We start from the raw sequence: 23,214 nt of genomic DNA, 5'->3' as shown, positions 1-23,214 counted from the left end.
AGGAGGTCAGACAGTGTTCTGCATAGGGTAGGAGCATCACTTTGTAGTTCTTTGTTAAATACCTCTCGTGCGTATCATATTGTGCTGGGTCATTCCTCCAGTGACAAAACCTGTCATCTGTACAGTATAGTTGATGATGGACACCAAACTCACAAACCAGGCCTGTATGTATGTATGTATGTATGTATGTATGTATGTATGTATGTATGTATGTATGTATGTATTGTATGTATGTATTGTATGTATGCGTATAGTGTCTTTGTTGTTTGTCATCAAACATATCAAATGAAATCCAATGAATGTGTCCATATACCTTTATATTGCATTTTGCTTCATGAAGCATGTCTTGTTAGTAATATACCTTTTTCGCTGTGTCATTAGAATATTGTTATTAATACATTTTGTCGACCTGAAGAATATTTTCATGGAATTAAGTATCTAAGTATCTATCTGCAATATAAAAGTTGTAAAAGGTGAGATATACAGTATGGCTAGATCTGTAAATGAAACTCAATTTATTTTGCTGTATAGCTGAGAGCTGCACTAGGTGCAATTAGAACATTTGTTTTTCGAAATAGTATTTTTATAGCTATAATGACTTACTTGTAATACTGTACACCCTTAACAGTATTGAATCATCTGTGGGTTAATATATTAGGAACCTTTCTATCCCTTAATATTGAATTGAATAAAATTGAATTGAACTTTATTTCAACAGGAAAATGAGCACATAACATAAAATAATTAAAGATATGCAATAGCTAATAATACAGTGCCCATAATAAATGTTTACAATAAATGATAGTATGTTTCTGGTGAAGACCATGGATAGAGTCCACTAGGTACTAATCTAGTCCACTAATAATGAAATGATACATACAGTAACAACGTACAAATATCAAAAAAAGATGTGAACAATTGACTGTATAAATGAAAAGAAATCGAAACAGAAAACAGAGAAAGTTTGTGTAATAAAACAATTACAAAAGCCAAAAAAAAGGAGTTGTTTCTGGTCAGCGCGCACATCACTTAAATACTCTCGCGTTGGTCTTTTTTTCGTGTTTGTCCAGCCCATACAGTCTGCAGATCCGAGGGGAACACAAAAATAACCCCTCTCTACTTCCGTGAAGATCACATACACACTTGTTCTAAAGTACTAAATAAAAAGAACAGTAACTGCCATTAATAGTTGACTCAGTGACAGGTTTGTTGAGAATTTAAAAAATGGAGTCTTGTCAGTCAGGGTCAATCTGTTGACAAAGACTGGATGTACAGTCGGGAATTTCACATAAAATTATTAAAGTTGTGTTTGGAACAAAGGTACATCTAATATAAACGAGCTTTGCTGTGACAAAAGAATGACCAGGGTTTATAATCCATATTTTCGATTCAAAGACAATATCTTGGTTCATGTTGTAATAATACTATTTTCTAGTGTATATCCTTTATCACAGGTTCAGTAAAACATGCCTGCTTACTTATCTTAGATGTATGATAGATTCTTGATTTATATATAGAATGTATATAGTATATATGCAAATAAATGTGTATGATCCATAACATAAAACCAAATTGTGTCTTCAATTTCCTTACAAAATGATTTATCACTGGAGTACATCCACTGGTAAGAGATGAATTTTGATTAACAGTATGTAATGCTCTCTCTCTCTCTCTCTCTCTCTCTCTCTCTCTCTCTCTCTCTCTCTCTCTCTCTCTCTCTCTCTCTCTCTCTCTCTCTCTCTCTCTCTCTCTCTCTCTCTCTCTCAGTATCTATATATATGGTATGTGTCTTTCTGTGTTTTATAATGTCTGACTGTACGTCTTTCTCTGTCTCTCTCCTCAATATACACATCAACTTCGGTATAGTAGTCATTAAGCATTAAGGATGATTGCTCACTATAAAAAGAACAATCAAATGTAAATCAAACCAGTAAAACACACTATTAGAACATAATGTACATATTTACATGTGAAAATTCCAATCTCCTAACGGCTGATGGTACCAACAGAAAAGCTGTTGTATGATGACTGACTTAAAGTTTGTGCAATGACTTAAATTCCTGAAATTGACTTACATTTATATGAATAATATTTTAGAATCTAATTTGAATGATCATTCTGTTGTATCGCACTCATCAGTTTTATCTCCTCTTCACTAACTCTTACTTTTGGACTCCTCCGCCTGGCGGGATAAAGACAAATAATTTCGATAAAAAACCACAAATTGTTAGGAATGTCTTCTGTTGTTTTAGAACATATGGATAATTCTTGAAATTCACAACAAACATACTTGTCTATGCTCTTCTTGTGTATACCTTGATACCTCCACATCTGAAAGTAAGTCACGCGATGTACACAACATGCGCAAAATTAAATAAAGAGCAGATGTTGTCATTGACTCTAAAATGACGGTGCTTATCACAGAAAAAGAAATGAATACTGTTCTTCTTTCAGTACAAGTGTTATTTCATTATTATAAGTTCAAAGAAAGAAGATTATTATTAGAAGATTATTACATGTTTCAAACTCGTCCATTGCCTTGCTAGCTCAACTGCATAGGTTTCTCTAATTTGTTAAACATATGAATTAAAACTAAACTTTCCTTTACATTTATGAATCGTGCATCGCATTCATGAAGCTGACGAAGATTGCTTTAAATTAACCAGCATAACTAGATTGCCTTTACTTTTATGTATTGAAGAATTTACTACGGTATCTCAATAACCACATTTCAATCTCATTAATTGATTATACGATCGAATGAAATTAGTGGTATCTGTTCATTAAAGTAGGCACAAACTTTTTTGAGAGAGAGAATTATCTATTTTATGATAATGAAAACACACCCTTTTCCACACTGGTACTCCCACAGACAGAATACTATCATTACAAATGCAAGAAATAAGTAGATCGTTGCAAATATTGTTGACGCCCAGTTGAAGTCAAAGCGTCCTACCAATGCTCCACCTGCAGTTGGACCAATAAAACTCCTGAATTTTTTTAAAAAAATGAAAAGAATACTTTGAGGTATATTGTGTCGATTAATTTCATTTATATCAATATTCTTATTTGAAGTATTTGAAAACAATAGTTCTAATAATTGGATTTCTTTTAAAATTGAAACGTAAGATGTACAACTCAGTCGAAAGGTGAAAACGATGACTTCGAGATACGAACTCCTATCCACATCATAATTGGTAACAGATACATGACTCGAGATTGTATGAAAATACAAATGCCATATATTATCAGTATTGATGTACACACGATCATTGTGAGGATACATATTACATGGATGCACTAATATTGATACACTGAGCTTTACAAGAGTAGTCAGGAAATGGTGTTACTTACCCAAGATATAATAATCCAGTAAATAATCCAGATACAACGCCGTAAGTGCCTAGATTGTCAGGCATTCCATGCCAACTGAAAAACAAGTAGATCATAATATCAATATCATGTGGATATCACATGCACATCACGTGGATATCATGTAAACATCATGTTGATACCATGCGGACATCATGTAGACATCATGAATGCTATGCCCAATATTATGACTACAAAAGCTTTAAATATAGCTTTTGATCTAGTTTTTATAAAGATATTCAAGGCAACAATAGCGAAAGAGCTTTTTTGAGCAACGAGTCTAATTTATCAAATTCTGTATATCCACAAGAAAGACAGAAGATGGTGTAAGTTTTTATTAACTTTACCTCGCAGTAGTTATCAAGTCATGGAAAGTTGGTACGAGTGCACAACCAACAGCCACGCCAAGAAGTACCATGGTTACAATTTCAAGCCATAATTCACTGAAAATTTGTAAATAACAGAAATAGCCAATTTAATAAATAATCAAGTACAATTTATATAACTGTGTAGCTCCATGAAAGGTTCTAATTCACAGGAATTCATGGAAAACCTAGGTATCCTTATTCTCTGGATAACAGACTTGTTTCTGACTTGCGATGAAGAAGTTTCATCTGTGGCATCCTGCCATGGAATAAGCTCATGCGAATAAAAGATATAGGTATTATGCGATTGGTCTTTTGCGTATTTACCTGAGTGGTATGGCTAATATATATATATATATATATTAGCCATACCACTCAGGTAAAAATTTGGACTAAAATTAAAAGGAATATTATGGACTTTGTCCCGAAATGTTAGATATAATTAGTCACATGTTGGCTATTGCAGATATTCTATTCTCCAAGACTTAATATTCCTCCAGTAAGAAGAGTAAGCCTATACTTTCTGTACTCGAGTATTGTTTTCACGTTATAGCCTTACCCGATTGCCGAATATGGTATCAACACAATTAACTTGAATAAATAGTGATTTTGAAATACATGTACGATATCATTCCTTGAATATAGGTATGAATGGGGCATTTCCATCATCACCAGAAATGTCCTTATTTTATTAGTTCTTCACATAATGAAAATAATATTCAAAGTGAACTTAAATATTAGTGATATAAATATAAGATATTTAGTTTAATCACTGACATTTAGGTTATTTAAATTTACCTCGTTTCAATCATAAGTAGTGGTGATGGACCTATATATATAAAAGCTCCTGCAACTGCGATATTACCAATTATCATTAATAATTTCGGTATGTTCTGCCAAAAAATCACAAATAAATCATGTTTACTTAACTTTCTATTATATTTCACTCTATTGGTCCTTTTGTCCCGTTTTGCTACCATAGAACGTTTATGAAATGCCAGCTGCCTGTCTGTCTGTCTGTCTGTCTGTCTGTCTGTCTCTCTATCTATCTGTGTGATCAATAACTGAGAACTCCATCCTGACTGGATAACTGATATTGAGTTTCAACTGCACTGCTGTTTCAACATTTGAATCCCAATTCTTATTAGTTTTGAACTTAGAGCAATTTTTAGCTGAATTGAAAAGAAACAATAGATATTAAACCAGTTGATTGCTACTCCAGCAAATGTTTACCTTTTTATCTGTAATCCAACCACACAAAAAAGTAGAAATGCTGTATGACATAGCAATAGCGAAGAACATTAACCCCACTTCTGTTGTATCTAAATTAAACTAAAAAAGAAAGAAAGATGTAACTCTGTCTGAAATTCCAAAGTGAATGCACAATTTATTAATTTAGTTTGCAAGGGTACACATGACATTATTGTGAGGATTAACCTGTTTATGTTGAAGTTGAAATAAAGAAGGAATGGTTAAACGTTTTGCTGATTTTTGTTATTTCTTTGGGAGATTATGAAGGGAGATATATTCTTCATTTTAAACATATGCAAAAGTCTCTTTTTAGTTGTGACAGCATTACGCTGATAATCAATGACTACACAGAAAACATACATCTGTAACTACTTATTATACGTTGTACAGGTCTTCAAAATTTGCAAAAAACACAAACGTCTATATAGTTTAACAGCTGTTTTGTGAAAACACAACTAATTCTAAATTAACTACAAGTGTAGATAAAAAGATTCTTGATTAATATAATCAAAAATGCTATGAAAATACAGATCTCTAGAATATAATTTGATTGAAATTTTTAATGAACTATACATTAGAACATGATTTGAAATTAGAATATACTTTTCGACGAGAACAACGGTTGAATAACAAATTGAAAAGATTATTACAACATGTATTACCTTTTGTAAATGTTTTGCCAATGTAGGATCCACAAAACCTATAGCCATGGATGCTGCAACCACACAGGCACCACTTACCCATGTTGACGGTATGGACAGTAATTGCATCGTAGAACCAAGTTCAAGTATTGAATCATCTAGGAAATATTAAAAAGAAAAACATAAGAAATTAACAACTACAAAAGTTATAATAAAAAAGGTGAGCATTGGATAAAACGGGTGATTTGTATAACAATTATCACCATTTTCTCTTGAAGTTAACATTTCCTTTCCAGTGTTTAATTTGAATTTTAGATGTATTTGATGGCATCTACCGACGTCAAAAAACTCAAATCATGTTTACAGAATGTACTATACCTGTTTGGCTGGGCAAAACCAGAATGTTGCAAAACACAATAACCAATGTAGAAGTACCCAGGGCAACAAAAGGCAAAGTATACCCTCCAACCTGAAAAAAAAATGTATACCCCTTAATTCATTACTCTTGGGAGCACCTTCGTTGTTTTAGGTCGTTGATGAAATTGTTGCCATGGTATTCCTGTTTCCTAAAAAAATGGCAACACGTGTATCACTTTAATAACTACATAGACACGAGTTGTAAAATAACAACCAAAGTTGCCGAGCTTTAGTACACTTACAAGGGCATAAAAATTTACCTGGTATAGAAAGCTGTTTGATAATAGCTATGCAAAGTGGAAAAATATTTGTTCATGGTATATGCAGGACGACAATGCAGAGGGCATTCTTAGAAGTTTTGTAAATCCAGAGGATATGCCAATTCAAATTGCTCGTCAATTACCAGAGTTTTACATTGAATGTTTACGTGTTTGGTTCAAACTAAGAGAGAAACAGAAAATCAAGCATAAAAAATTGCATTGGAATGCTTTCTATGGACTATTTGTTTCAACGATTCCTAAAGAAGAGATCGATATATTTCTTCTTCAAAATGTACCTGTTTGTATAAATGATATAAAAACTAAAGTTGTATATAAACTGCTTATCGCGGATACTTTGATACAAACGAAAGCCATTTTAGTTTGGGAAACAAAGTGTGGTTGTAGTTTTAATGATAGAAAGCTCTGGATGTTAGCGAAGAAAATAACACCAGAAACCAAGCTTCAAGCATTCCACTGGAAATTTTTGATTTGTCGGCTTCCAAATGCTTTGAAACTTTTCCAATGGAAGAAAAGAGATTCACCATTGTGTGATTCATGTAGGGAGTATGACACTTACAAACATAGATATTGGGACTGCATAATTGCTCAAAATGGCTGGCGATATATTGAAAATGTTTTGGGAAGACTTTTGAATTGCACAATATCTTTAAAATTTAAAGTAATTGTTGGAGGGATAATCACATGTAAAAACCCTTTGAGAATCTAGCAAATCTGATTATTCTAGTTGGTAAATGGTCAATTCACAAGTATTGGACATGTAACCTTTACAATAAAGCTTCATCAACAATGGTTGCAAGAAACGAACTCCTAGAAAGAGCTCATCCACAAAATATGTCACTTTTACTTGAAATCCTTTGATTTTTTTGTCTCTAAACGTCTTTTTTAATTAAGTTTATAAGGTACTGGTTTTTTAATGTAATTGAAATAATGTATTGCTATGTATGAAACTATACAAATTCAGAAATAAAAAATAACAACCATTGTAAATATATGCAATTGTTCACTGAAAATGCATGTTTGATAGAGATAATTTAAAATGTGTAGTTTAAAACAGTATTGCATAATGACGAGATGTTGTCTTACCGAGTACAAGATTCCTCCCAATGGCGGTCCAATCATAAGCCCTAAACCAGTGAAAATCTCCATTATACCCTGTATAAATGTATACATCACCACGATATAAGTTTTCTAGAAAAATGAAACTTCGACTTTAATTATGATTCTCATTCTCTATTAAAGATATACTTCTGGTTGTTCTGAACCGTGATTATTGGTTGGAGAAATCAAGGGGATCATTGAAAAGTTCCATATACACGGGGGGGGGGGGGGTTCACTGGAAAAAAAATGAGGAAAGGAAGGGGTCGGGCACGGAAAACTATTTTGAGTACATTTGCTATAACAGTCACTCTAAAAGTTCCCAGCACGCACCACCCTTACACATGGCCCCATCCCTGTAAGGTTGCTTCAATATGGTACTTATTATCAACACTAAAACAGATAATTAACATTGAAGATCATGTTGTCATTCAGTATAAGTACAGAAAACTGTGATGAATTCGACATTACTATAAAAATTGTGTTATCATCGCATATACAATTCAGTCAGCCTCTAGATGTAAACAAAGTATGTTGTCGTTCCTACAGGAAACTTATATTTTCTTAGCCCACGGTGTTAAGCAGTCTGACTAATTGAATATTATTCAGTAAAAGTTTGAATTATATACATATACATGCATTACGTCTACTTACAAATGTCGTTGCTATTTTATCAGGAAACGTCTGTGCAATGATAGTGAACACTGCAGTAGTAGCAGCAGCTGATCCGAGTGCTTCAATAGATCTCACCACAAAACAAAACGCTATAAACTCAGTTCCAGGGGATAATTTATCTAAAAATCTAACATAAAACACGGAAATTCACTTGATGTGTTAGTTTATGATAATTTGATGTAATCAGTACAGAATACAGAATTGTTATAAGAACCTAACCGGAATTATTTGTTACACGTGTCTGCGTGCGTGCGTGCGTGCGTGCGTGCGTGCGTGCGTGTGTGTGTGTATGTTTGCTTGCCTGCCTGCCTCTCTGTCTGTCTGTCTGTCTTTTTATTTGTCTGTCAACGCCAGCTATCTGTCATAGAGTGAACATGGCTGACAATTTGCCTTGCATACATGCATTTGTTACTCAGATTGTCAAAATGAGTATATTTTAACTTTCATAATCAAACAAGTAGCCAAAGTAAGTTTAGCGTTAATTTAGGATGCTTTCACTTACTTAATTTAGGGTTATATTAAAACCAGTTTTAAATTTCACTGTGTAACACTCTGTGTTGCATGCAATTGGTTTGTATTTCACATGATCATATATGATGCAATTCGTGGCATAATGATATGCTACCACGTACACATGCATAATTTCCGTTTGTCTGAAATGTGTGATATGGAAATTCCTGCTATATAGGGAATACGAGATAACTTACCCAAATATGATTCCACAACATCCACAAGTGAATGAACCAGAGAGAAACATAAACTTGGCTCCTATTTTTGGTAACTGAAAAATACAGTAAGTTCTTATTGGTCGGTACCAGTATTTACGACACTCAAGTGGTACTCCACTTTCTCTCGTATAGGGATGACAGTTATCCGAGTCGTTATTCTGTGTTGTAAGGGACACGATCACTCATAGTACAATATAGGATAAAAAAATAACTAAATTCTTTAGTTAGGCCTCAGACTCCATCCCACCCAATCTTACTAAATTGACCAAAATTGAAATGGTTTCAGACAGCACAATCCATTTCAAATCAGTATGTAGTAGTATGTAGTGCTATGAATACAAAGCCAGTATGTAGTAGTATGTAGTGCTATGAATACAAAGCCAGTATGTAGTAGTATGTAGTGCTATGAATACAAAGCCAGTATGTAGTAGTATGTAGTGATATGAATACAAAGCCAGTATGTAGTAGTATGTAGTGCTATGAATACAAAGCCAGTATGTAGTAGTATGTAGTGCTATGAATACAACGCCAGTATGTAGTGGTATGTAGTGCTATGAATACAAAGCCAGAATGTAGTAGTATGTAGTGCTATGAATACAAAGCCAGTATGTAGTAGTATGTAGTGCTATGAATACAAAGCCAGTATGTAGTAGTATGCAGGGCTATGAATACAAAGCCAGTATGTAGTAGTATATGTAGTGCTGAGAATACAAAGGCATGTGTAGTAGTATGCAGGGCTATGAATACAAAGCCAGTATGTAGTAGTATATGCAGGGCTATGAATACAAAGCCAGTATGTAGTAGTATGTAGTGCTGTAAATACAAAGCCAGTATGTAGTAGTATATGTAGTGCTATGAATACAAAGCCAGTATGTAGTAGTATGTAGTGCTATGAATACAAAGCCAGTATGTAGTGGTATGTAGTGCTATGAATACAAAGCCAGAATGTAGTAGTATGTAGTGCTATGAATACAAAGCCAGTATGTAGTAGTATGTAGTGCTATGAATACAAAGCCAGTATGTAGTAGTATGCAGGGCTATGAATACAAAGCCAGTATGTAGTAGTATATGTAGTGCTATGAATACAAAGGCATGTGTAGTAGTATATGCAGGGCTATGAATACAAAGCCAGTATGTAGTAGTATATGTAGTGCTATGAATACAAAGCCAGTATGTAGTAGTATATGTAGTGCTATGAATACAAAGCCAGTATGTAGTAGTATATGTAGTGCTATGAATACAAAGCCAGTATGTAGTAGTATGTAGTGTTATGAATACAAAGCCAGTATGTAGTAGTATGTAGTGTTATGAATACAAAGCCAGTATGTAGTAGTATATGTAGTGCTAAGAATATAAAGGCATGTGTAGTAGTATGCAGGGCTATGAATACAAAGCCAGTATGTAGTAGTATGTAGTGTTATGAATATAAAGCCAGTATGTAGTAGTAGGTAGTGCTATGAATACAAAGCCATGTGTAGTAGTATGTAGTGCTATGAATACAAAGCTAGTGCATTTATGTATATGTAGTGGGGACAAAATATTTTTGTATTTATACTTTAATGTATTATAGTACCACCCATTTACTATAGCGAAAATTCGTCCATTTCTCAATATGGATTTTTAGAAATATTGTAGTTAGGGGTACTAGACAGATGCTTTTAAGAGTAAAATTGATTTGTAGGAAGAGAACTAAAACATAGTTCACCCCCGCGCCCCAAAGTAAAAGTTTATCCTACATTGAACTATTGATCTCGACTCTGTACAGGCTAGTAACCGTAGTATTCCATTTGACAAAACAATATGTATGTGATGAACTTTTATAAAATATTTACATACGGGGGTGGAACAAACTCAAGGGTTCTGGTTAACACTGATTGCAGTTCTCTTACATTTACAATTCCTTCAACATTTTCCAGAATTTTTTTTTCAACATCTCTCTATGTTCAATTTTGAAATATCTCAATAAACAAGACCACTTACAAATTTTCCTAAAACTGGAGAAGATACAAATCCAATAAGTGCAAAAATTCCAAAGATCATACCAATTATTAAATCAGAAGCTCCCATTTCACTGGCCTGAAAAAGAATTATGGATGTAGTTATATTAATATAGACATTTCATGTTACATGTTGTCGTTAATATTATATTTGTGCCTCATCACTTCATAATTGTTCTCTTTTTCAAAAAATGTTTTATTTCATTTAAATACCGAAGAAATACACATTAAAAAACAAAGAAATGGGAAACAAAGAAGGAAGAAATGGGAAAAAATAAATGAATTGTATCCCAAGATGGTGTCGTTCTAAAATAACACATCTTCACTAATATCAGTGTCATGTTTGTACGACTTGCCGCAAGGGTAGCCATTTTGTTTGACGCTAGGGTGACCACTTCATTTGATGAAAATCAATCTTATCATACTGTTCTGGCATTGAATAATTCAGCAAATGTTACAGAGTAATAAACTAAAACCGTCTGGTCTATGTTCCTTTAGTTTTTACCACATGGATATATTTAAGAATAAAAAAAGAAGTGAAATTTATAATCATTTGTTCACCAATTGAGTCACCCAGAATAATGCAAAGCTTAGAAGGAAGTAACAATTAGTGATCTGTACCCATTATATTTTTTATAGCACTTTCCTACTCTGTAATGTGCTCAAAGCGCTTTACAACTATTACCCCTGGCTCGGATCTATATCGGCATAACGGCTCTTTACACTTTCTCAACTCCCTGGGGAGCATACAGTCAACACACTCTCTTAATATTTGATAAATGTGTATGCACAATGACTACCTTTTATCAGGATGTGGTACTTTAGATATTGTATACTTACAAGTTTCCTCGTAAGAATAATTCTATATCTGGATATAGAGGTAAAGTGCCATAATACTTTCCAAAATGATACACTCTCATTGTTCCGTAACATGATTCTGTGGTTTGTATTTTTATCCTATGAATATATGCCAATGTTTTTCAATCAAATTATGGAATGAATGCCCCCCCCCCCCTCATAAACACACGCGTAATCAGATCTAATCTGAGTTTTTACACCATTTTCGGTATAACTGTACTGCAATTTGCTGCTATTCTGTTCTCCTGATGTAGCACGAAGCAAAAAAAATAGTGAAATTTTTAACAAGTTGTTCTTACCTTTAAGGGAAAGAAAGGTGCCATGATACTAAAGCTAGCCAAGTCTGCCAGATTCGCCATTGCAATGCTCAATAACGTTATTCGTTGTACTTTTGTAAAACCACTTTTACTTTCATTTCTGGAACTGCCATTAAGTGTATTGTCATTTCCAGAAATAGGCCGTTCAGTCTGCACACTTCCATATTCATTTGTTTTGGAAGGAATCTCCATGGTTAACGTGTATAACGAACCGACTTTGGTAAAATAGGATTAATATAGTATCTCCGTCTGTAAGCCTTTTTCGCATACAATCGAACCGTGAAACCTTTTCAACGACCAAAACTCAGTCTTATCGGAGTGTCTTTTCTCAGTACATAAGGTTATAGTAGTAATCGGTTGTACCGTATGTTTTCAATATAGAACGAGTATTAATCATCATTGAGATATTTGTCACAGCTATAGTTCACATTTTTCTGGACATTTTCAAAATCGCTTGTTGTCGCACATTGCACTTCTAGATCTTGGTGTTCATACATTTTGATACTCTATAGAAAGATAAAACAGAACAATGTTAAGATTCTAGAATAATTGTTGTCGATCAACAGTCCCTTATGGACAACGTCAACACTTTCTCCTCGGCAGGCTGTTCTTTGTAGATGTTATCAGTGAAATTCATAAATGTCCACCATATTGCCCCACCATCCAACCAACCAACCAACCAACCAACCAACCAACCAACCAAACCTCAGCGTAACATATGGTTCGCCAGCTATTGTAAGGCAGGTTTACTTCACATCCCAAAATATACGATTTTGCCAGCACTTGCCTTCCTCAACATAATTCAAAATGGTCTGGTAAAAATTCAGTTGGTTTTGTGACCCTTTTACGAGAAATTTAGTATAATACAAAAGTCACAAAATGAAATACTCGCCATCCGACCGCACTCAATGGTGTTCACCCTTGCATAATACAAAATGGCAGCGATGACCTGCATTTCTCTTCTAATTTCGTGCATTTTTACTGTTAAAATCAAACAAAATAATTGTGTTTTTTCGATGACATGGCCTCAGATCTTAGGTAGGTTGGGATTTATTTTATTTTGTCTTTTTGAATTGTTTTTATTTTTGAGAAATATTTCTCCAACCTAAACCAAGCAAAATGTCGGTCAGAATACCCCTTATTTAATAGTTTGTACAGGTATCACTGGAGAAAGAAAACAGACGTGCACATGAACGTCGAGAAGACAAATAATTTCTCATCTTTTTGTTTTAAATGTTTAAAGAATGTTTAGGGTCGGAGGGTTAATTTAGGGTCGGTCGGAGACATATTTGTTTTTTGCCTGATTTCTACTAAACACTAGTGTGTTGAGTATAATAAAGATTGATCGATTGATTTATTTCTAGCTGTGATTCTTTTCTTCAGTTTTTCAAAAGGTCTGTCATTTTTAAAGAAGTGTTGTAAATTTTGGGCTTCTATTTGATTTCCAAACTTACCATAAAAGAGAATGAATGGTTAAAATGGCGATACTATAGTCTGACAGCCTGGTCATAACATGTGCAATTTAGTTGTCAATGCAAAGTGATTGCGGGGAGAGAGAGAGAGAGAGAGAGAGAGAGAGAGAGAGAGAGAGAGAGAGAGAGAGAGAGAGAGAGAGAGAGAGAGAGAGAGAGAGAGAGTTAGAGAGAGAGTGAGAGAGAGAGAGAGAGAGAGAGAGAGAGAGAGAGAGAGAGAGAGAGAGAGAGAGAGAGAGAGAGAGAGAGAGAGAGAGAGAGAGAGAGAGAGAGAGAGAGAGAACAATAGGGGTTAAGAACTTATTGCGAAATATTGCCAAATTTGTAAACAACCGTACAATAAGTGTAATATGGTTCAAAGGTTCAAATCATTTCGTGGTTCCCCTAGGCTTTCAGACCATGATAACCCCCAAGGGCTCCCCCCCCCCAAAGAAAAAACAATTCCCAACTCCACCCCCCCCACCGCCGTAAATTCTGGTGACCGAGTTATTGTGCCGCATGTACTATAACATGATGGTGTAAAAGAAAAACTCCCTGACACAGCAGTTAGAATTAAGGAGGTATATATAGATACATGTTAGAACGCGTACATATGCTTTCAAGCGTTATCATGCAGGCGTACACGTAATGAGGCGTACAAAGTTGTGTTTAGTTACGCGTTCAGAACAAAACGTCAAACGTGAAAGACAATGGAATGTGCCCGCGCACGTTGACATCCTCTATCCAGCAGGCCAAACACGTGACTTTGATATCTAAACATGTCGGTATTTGTCATTTGCTATAAGTGAAGGAAACTCACCATAAGACTTTATGAACTTGCTATAAATGAGGAAAGACAAGTGACACATGTAGGAATCGAATCCACGTCCCCAGCTGAGCTATAGTATTTGTCGGTATTTTTGTCATTTTTCCTGCAACTACCCGAACGAAAACAGCCCAAAACCGAGCTCTAACGACTACGCCAATAAAACTATCTTTTCTTCAAAACATTTGAACGGGAGGTCATATTTCACAGAAAGATAATTGAGGGAGGGTCACTTTTTAACCCAGCGAAAGGGGTGGTGGTGGGGAGGGGTAATATTTTAAACACACAGACTTGATTTCCCAGGCCCTCCCCCTTGTAATTGTGAAGGCTCCCTAAAAAGATGTAGGAATTTCTAAAGAAAATTGCCCTTTCCACCTGTCACGGTGTTAAAATCGTCAATGAAAGTCTAGCCACGTACTGGAATGCTTACCTTTGCACAAAGAGATATTGTAAACTATTTTAATGAAAAGAATACCAAACGTACCGTGGGCTAGTAACGTACAATCGGCTGCTGTGATGTGTTTTGCTCGCAGCAATGACAACTTAGCTCGCCACGATATATTTTGCTGTCTGTACAATGACTTCTACATGCAACAAAGAAGTGGTGCTACATGACCGTCACCACGGTGTCTTTTGAGCGCAAAATCAAAAGGTTGCTCTGCTCAATGTTTGGCTCGGTGCGATCACATTGTGACTGTGCACAGATAAGGAAGAAAAGACACCAGTGTGGAGCCTACCAGAGACAGTGACCGAGCTCGAAATCCCCCTGTAACTCCTCGGAACCACGGACAAGTAACACACTTGTCTGTGTCGGAACAAAACCCGGTGCTGGTCTACGTCTTGTCTGTGAACTGCGATACCAAAAACGTTTCTCGCAGCACACGTCTACTTGTCGTTCACGTTATCAAACCCCTTTCAGACTATTTCATCTGACATATATATACTAGTATATATGCTCATGAAATACATATTCTCGTATATATTGTACATGTATTCGAGATGGACGAACTGAAAAAAAAAACATACCAAAAGAACTGCACATCTCCGTGTAGTAAAATTAATTGTCTTGGAGTAAACCCACCACAGGTACACCGATAACATTTCTATAAATCTATTCTGACCCTGACGCTGGTGACACCGTAGATCACACAGTACCACCGAACTGCTTACGCTATTATGATGCCCTTGTAGATAAGAAGAATATTGTTGAAACTATTCAAGTGTGTAGAGGTCAGGTCTCGGCAGTACTGACAGTGTTTGAATAACCTGGGCTAAATATCCCAAATACGACTCTTGTGCAAGGAATTCAACGCTAAAACTTCGCAGGTTGACTATTCCGCACGTACCTGGACGTAAAATGCAGAAAACAGCATGTGTTCCAAACTGTCGATTTAGGAATAACGACTGTCTCATCAACTTTCATTCATCTCTTGTCACCAGACATGTCCTTAAACGCCTAAGGGTACGAGGTCATAGTGTGTTTTGCATAAGGTAGGATATAAGAGCGCCACTTTCGAGTTTAAACACCTATCATGCGCATGCGTATCATATTGTGTTGGGTCATTCCCGATATAATAGTGACACTACATACCTGTTCCCTGTACAGTGCAGTTGCTGGTGCACTTCAAACTCACCAACCAGGTCTGGTTGTAACCAAGGTGTACCTACATATAAAGGAATAACATTTAAAAATATAACCACAGATGAAAACTGATTAGATAAATATATAAATAAAAATGCACATGTAAACAAACGGCGTATGTATGTATGTATGTATGTATGTATGTATGTATGTATGTATGTATGTATGTATGTATGTATGTAATATATATAATGCTGCTAGGACTGTAGTATAAAGAAATGCATAAGGAACTAATAAACCAGTCCGTATATATAGCTGTTAAATCCGACGTTTCGAATAAATATTCTTTTTCAAAGGAAAAATTGGCGAGACAGAGAAATGCCAGGTGAAAACCCGAACATTTCTAAATATAATGGAACAAAACCGCGCGTGATATAAATAAACGGTTATACGTGGGAAAAGTTCTTAAATTCGCACGCACCTAATAGAACCCAATAGAATACGCCTGAAATTTAAAAAAATACCCAATAATCATGATAATTAGATTGGGAAAGACGAGAATAATCTATTAATTCCAAGGGGTGCCAGCGTTCCAAGACGGAAAATGATTTCTTCTTCCTTCAACCTCAAAGCTTTCTCATCACCAGAAACCTTACAAATTCCTGAAATGGACATATCTGATACATTATGATCGTTTGTAATAAAATGCATAGATACGGGATAGTTACGATTCCTTTGTCTGGTCAAACGGAGATGTTCCACGAAACGATCACCAAGACGACGTACAGTTGAACCTATATATAGAAAACCACATTTTTGACATGTAATGCAATACACTACATTAGTACTAATACAAGTAAATCTACTTGTAACAGGCACACTGTTCTTAGGGCCAAAAACATGATTAGTATTAATAATGAAACGACATGTACCACATCGAGTACCAGCATTAACTTCCAATTCACGTTGTTCTGTACGTACCACCATATCTCTAAGACTGGTATCACGACGCCAAGCTGTTAATGGTTTGGCGTCGTGATACCAGTCTTAGAGATATGGTGGTACGTACAGAACAACGTGAATTGGAAGTTAATGCTGGTACTCGATGTTGTACATGTGGTTTCATTATTAATACTAATCATGTTTTTGGCCCTAAGAACAGTGTGCCTGTTACAAGTAGATTTACTTGTATTAGTACTAATGTAGTGTATTGCATTACATGTCAAAAATGTGGTTTTCTATATATAGGTTCAACTGTACGTCGTCTTGGTGATCGTTTCGTGGAACATCTCCGTTTGACCAGACAAAGGAATCGTAACTATCCCGTATCTATGCATTTTATTACAAACGATCATAATGTATCAGATATGTCCATTTCAGGAATTTGTAAGGTTTCTGGTGATGAGAAAGCTTTGAGGTTGAAGGAAGAAGAAATCATTTTCCGTCTTGGAACGCTGGAACCCCTTGGAATTAATAGATTATTCTCGTCTTTCCCAATCTAATTATCATGATTATTGGGTATTTTTTTAAATTTCAGGCGTATTCTATTGGGTTCTATTAGGTGCGTGCGAATTTAAGAACTTATCCCACGTATAACCGTTTATTTATATCACGCGCGGTTTTGTTCCATTATATTTAGAAATGTTCGGGTTTTCACCTGGCATTTCTCTGTCTCGCCAATTTTTCCTTTGAAAAAGAATATTTATTCGAAACGTCGGATTTAACAGCTATATATACGGACTGGTTTATTAGTTCCTTATGCATTTCTATGTATGTATGTATGTATGTATGTATGTATGTATGTATGTATGTATGTATGTATGTATGCATGCATGCATGCATGCATGCATGCATGCATGTATGTATGCATGTATGTATGTATGTATGTATGTATGTGTGTATGTATGTATGTATGTACAATGTATGTATGTATGTATGTATGTATGTATGTATGTATGTGTATGTGTGTGCGTGCGTGTGTGTGTATGTATGTATGTATGTATGTATATGTATGCATGCATGCATGCATGTATGTATGTATGTATGTATGTATGTATGTATGTATGTATGTATGTATGTATGTATGTATGTATGTCTGCATGCATGCATGCATGCATGCATGCATGCATGCATGTATGTATGTATGTATGTATGTATGTATGTATGTATGTATGTATGTGTGTGTGTGTGTGTGTATGTATGTATGTATGTATGTATGTATGTATGTATGTATGTATGTGTGTGTGTGTTTGTGTGTGTATATGGCTACCTAAAGTGTCACATTCTCCCAAGGAAGAAATTCATACACTCGTTGTCTATGACGCCTGTGTGACCTCCAATTGAAGCCGGCACGCGTCTACAAACTGAATGCACAACTACATCAACATTCAATGTCACACACACACACACACACACATACATATCATTACGTAGTGACGAAAATGACAATTACATTGCAATGGAAGTGTATTTAGTACTGACTTTAAGAAAATACAACTTTCAGACAAACATAAAGAAACAGCATATTAATTACATGCAAATAAAATACACCATTCAAACTTTTCAAATGTTGTGTTTTACGAAGCAATATATATGGAGTGTAAATCAAGTTGACATAACGCTTAATAAGTCATTTAGTGCCAACTGGTGTTTTTTTCTATGTATGTTTTGGTACACTCGCATTCAGTTTCTGATCTATGTCCTCAGCTGTTATAAGGGACCGGACAGAATTTACGGCAGGGGGTGGGCCTGGGGAGAAATTATCTCTGACTTGGTTTTTTTCCTGGCCCCCCCATCCACTGTGACCAAAATTTCACAGCCCCCCCTTTCAAAAGTATAAAAATTTCATGGCCCCCCCCCCAAAAAAAAAAGAGAAAAAAAGTGCACAATATCCTGCCCCCTACAGTAACTAAAAAGAGTACAATTTTTTTTGTTACTGTAGCACAACTGTAATATTTCTTTTGGTACTACTATTATGTTACTATTTCAGCCCAAACAACTTAGTAGTTGTAGAGGAAGTTTTTTAGAAAAAAAACAAAAAAACATATTGACTATACATGTAATCATACACATGTGGTATAATCTTGTTTATTTCCCAACTAGACACCATAAGTAGTCATCACTTAATACCAAGGCATTTGATGTGGTGGTTTTAACTGTCATTCACTGTTAAATACACAGAAACACAGACACAGAGTAAACACACATTCACATGCGTGATTTGTGAAAAACTGTAGTGGGGACATTTGTGGGGAGTATCTAAGGACATCACATCACCTACACAGTGTATTCAAATATCTATTTATACTCATAACACAATAACTATCTAATGTCAGACATTTGTGATGTCATGAAGTGCTAGCAAACTAAGGATTTTATGCACACTGAGGTCTGACAAATATAGCTTTCACTTTCCTACACCAAATGCATTACCAATACACATGTAAATGTAAGACATTTGTGACTTCATGAAAGTGCAAAGAAATTCAGAATGTTGTGGAATACTTAGATGTAATCAATATGCTTTCAGTTCCAAAACCATACATATTTAAACCTATAGTGTCAGGCATTTGTGTCTTCATGATGGGGACAGCAAATTCAGAATTGTATTCAATACACTGTACAGTGATCAGATGAGTATTACTCACAGTTTTCTAAACCATTCACATTAAGCTTGAAGTGCAGTGTCAATGATGAATAGCCTTTGCAATACAATCCCTTTATTCATAATCTTGAATTTATATAAAGGCAAGTTTCCATGATCCAGCCAGTCTACCTGATCTAGTTTGAACAATAAGGGAGCCATCCTGGTCTTTTTGATGGCTAGACTCATCCTTCCTACCATGTATGTATTAGTTGCTGATATTTCAAGTACTTGTCTAATTCAGCAACCTAGCTGAAGAGAGCTTAACTTTCCATGCACAACTAAGTCAAGCCAATTATAGTCCTGGTACGGCTTGATTTTCTTCTCCTTTTTCTGACTTAACCTTGTACGCATTCTCATTTCTTGAACATTCTTTAGGTTTTGCAGGTGTTGAACATATGCTTCAATATGTTTGCAATCAACATAAAATAATTTTGAAAATTCTTCCACCTATTATTGGTTGTCAATTCATCCTTTCTGAATTTCCTTGTGATATTTGACCTGGGTTGCCAGTCATCTGCCTCTCTCTGCTTTCCTTCACTGTCAACAGTTGGACACTTATGAACTGGAAGATAGTGCATTGGACTGTCCGGGTCTGGTACAGGTTGTGGAATTCTTACCATCTCTGGTCCCAACCATGTATATTGACTAGAGTATTCATATACCTCTCCATTGCTTTAGTGCAAAGTCACTGATGAAAAAACACTTAACACCACGCAGACATCTAAATGCTTTACAATATTTAGTACAGATAGATGCATTTGATGATGCTGAGGAGGGAAATAGTTTAATTTCACTGGTTTTAGATAGAAAGAAAGACAAGTCTTGCCTCACATCTTCAGACTCTAGTGAGTCTGAGAGTGAAACTCAAGAATAGCGTCAAGGAAAGAAATAAAACACCTATCTAAATTAATCTGGCCAGACGTTTTTGTATTTACATTTTGCACCAAAAGGTCACTTTTTAATCACATAAATTACAGGTCCTATGCTAGTATATTACCATATATATATATATATATATATATATATATATATATATATATATATATATATATATATATATATATATATATATATATATATATATATATATATATATATATATCCTTGATGGTAATTACACACTGAACCTGTTTCCACAGTGCTAAAATGTATGTATGTATGTATGTATGTATGTATGTATGTATGTATGTATGTATACATATGTGTGTGTGTGTGTGTGTGTGTGTGTGTGTGTGTGTGTGTGTGTGTGTGTGTGTGTGTGTGTGTGTGTGAACAACTTGGAGTATATAAGAGTAATTCAGGGTGTATCAAATTAATCTTGAGTAGTGTTTTTATGCTTCACTAAATAGGTACATACAAACGTACACACTTCCATTTTAATACATAAATGAAAGTGTTGACATTCAATATTAAAGGCGATATCAAGTGCTATCTCATGCAATGCTAAATTTTCTAACATATTATTTTTTTTCAATGACAAAATATTTCGTGGCCCCCCCTTTCAAACCATGAGAATTTTCATGGCCCCCCCTTCAAGCCTCCCATTTTTTTCATGGCCCCCCCAATTTCTCCCCAGGCCCCCCCCTGCCGTAAATTCTGTCCAGTCCCTAACAGCAAACCATCAATTTCTCACTGCCATTATATCGTCTATCACTTGCAATTTTTGTAATACATGTATTTTATGCATGTATGTATGTATGTATGTATGTATGTATGTATGTATGTATGTATGTATGTATGTATGTGTGTATGTATGTATGTGTGTATGTGTGTATGTATGTATGTATGTACAATGTATGTATGTATGTATGTATGTATGTATGTATGTATGTATGTATGTATGTATGTATGTGTATGTGTGTGCGTGCGTGTGTGTATGTATGTATGTATGTATGTATGTATATGTATGCATGCATGTATGTATGTATGTATGTATGTATGTATGTATGTATGTATGTATGTATGTATGTATGTATGTGTGTATGTATGTATGTGTGTGTGTATGTGTATGTATGTATGTATGTATGTATGTATGTATGTATGTATGTATGTATGTATGTATGCATGTATCGGTCGGTACAAAACACAGGTACAGGCGAGGTACAGGCCAGGCTAGGTCAGGTAAACACTGAATATTATTTTGGATTAACATTCAAATTCGGATCCAAAGATCTGTCATGTTTGTATTTGCCATATATATTAGATTTAATTGCAAATTTCACCTATTTTATAAATTAGCAACAATGTAAGTACTCGAATCTGTTCACATTCTGTTGAAAACAGCTATGATAAATACTCAGAACTGCTCAAACGATATCTCTCTTAACATGGAGCATGTGCATTTAGATGTGTCATACGGGTGTGTATTAGCCTAGTATCTGTTACATTGCATACAAACGAAGTGAGTATAAATGGTAGATGCACACCCAATGATGGAAATCCCCAATTACAAAGCACAGAATGTATCCATCACGTGACATGATTTATTACACCAACTTTCATTGACCTTTGATGCAATGTATATGTTAGTCTAAGTTACCCAGACTCTTGCACACTGCCAAACTGCCAAACATCATGAGTCTGGAAACAGCACGAGTCTGGTAACCAAGACTATTACAGACAGACAGACAGACAGACAGACACACAAACAAACAAACAAACAAACAAACAAACAAACAAAGAAATGGGAAGTTCAGGTAAAATGTTTAATTCAATACATCCATATATAGATGAGATCAAGAGTGTCTCAGAGAAATATTCAATACGAGTCATTGCACGATTTTCTTTTATTCCCAGCTTCAGAATCCTTCTGATATAAACATAATCTAAACAATATTATATTATAGCATTACCAATTCCAGTGAATTTTGTGACGTCATCGCTGTACATTATTACTGATAATGTACTTCGTTATTAGGCATCGCGGCCCCGGAACGAGCATAACAATACAAGCTTACGTCCGTAAGGTATTTTTTCGAAATGTATGTTGTTACTTATGATTGTCATTTCCACTGTTTAAAAATACAATGCATTCATGAAACAAATTTGTGTTCACAGCAGTTCATTGAAGTGTATATGTGTGCGTACGTGTACGTACGTGTGTCGCTATGATTAGTATTCAGCTTCCGGACCGAACATGGTGGACGATGTTCAGCGCTGTGTATATTATACGTTGTTTTGCGTTTCTCGGTCTACAAATGCACTGGAATTGGCAAAACTATAAAATAATAACAATAATGTACGCCCTCCCAGTCCATAATGGACTCAAGCAAACTTTGCACTCCATAATGGGCTCGGCTGTCGCCTCGCCCATTATGTCGTTCAAAGTTTGCTTTCGTCCATTATGGGCTTGGAGGGCGTACATTATTGTTTAAACAGTGCACAAAATTGTAAAAGCTGAGAGATATAATAAGTCTGTAAATGAAACTCTATTTCATTTTACTGCACTAGTTGCAACTAGAACACTTGTTTGAAATTGTTAGTTATAATAAAATGGCTTACTTGTAATATTGTACACCCTGTTTGCACATATTGTTGAATCATCTGTGGGCAAACAGAATTGTTCAGCTCAATACATATCGTACAATAAATCCAAATTGATTTTTTTGTCACATCCAAAAGTCATTGTCTCCATGATTTCAACCTGCTTCTGTACTACCTCTGGATACAATCGACCACAAATGAACATGTACAATGTCTAACCTTTGGTATT

General features: G+C 35.2%; 1 protein-coding gene across 1 annotated transcript; it reads right to left on the bottom strand.

Moving 5' to 3' along the window:
• Nucleotides 1-2,145: 2,145 nt before the first annotated feature.
• LOC144444337 (MFS-type transporter SLC18B1-like) lies at nucleotides 2,146-12,189 on the bottom strand (the record flags this gene model as incomplete). Its single annotated transcript, XM_078133750.1, has 13 exons — nucleotides 11,980-12,189; nucleotides 10,806-10,901; nucleotides 8,805-8,878; nucleotides 8,077-8,224; nucleotides 7,411-7,479; nucleotides 6,008-6,098; nucleotides 5,651-5,787; nucleotides 4,971-5,069; nucleotides 4,536-4,630; nucleotides 3,720-3,815; nucleotides 3,355-3,429; nucleotides 2,847-2,990; nucleotides 2,146-2,182 (listed from the first exon to the last, which is right to left on the bottom strand). Coding segments are annotated over exons 1-13 (1,371 nt in total), but the record flags the coding sequence as incomplete, so codon positions are not given.
• Between the last annotated feature and the right edge of the window lie 11,025 nt (nucleotides 12,190-23,214).

The sequence above is a fragment of the Glandiceps talaboti genome, chromosome 13, assembly GCF_964340395.1.
Source record: "Glandiceps talaboti chromosome 13, keGlaTala1.1, whole genome shotgun sequence".
NCBI lineage: Eukaryota > Metazoa > Hemichordata > Enteropneusta > Spengelidae > Glandiceps > Glandiceps talaboti.
Note: the sequence above shows the minus strand (reverse complement) of the source record. Positions and strands in the feature narration are given on the sequence as shown.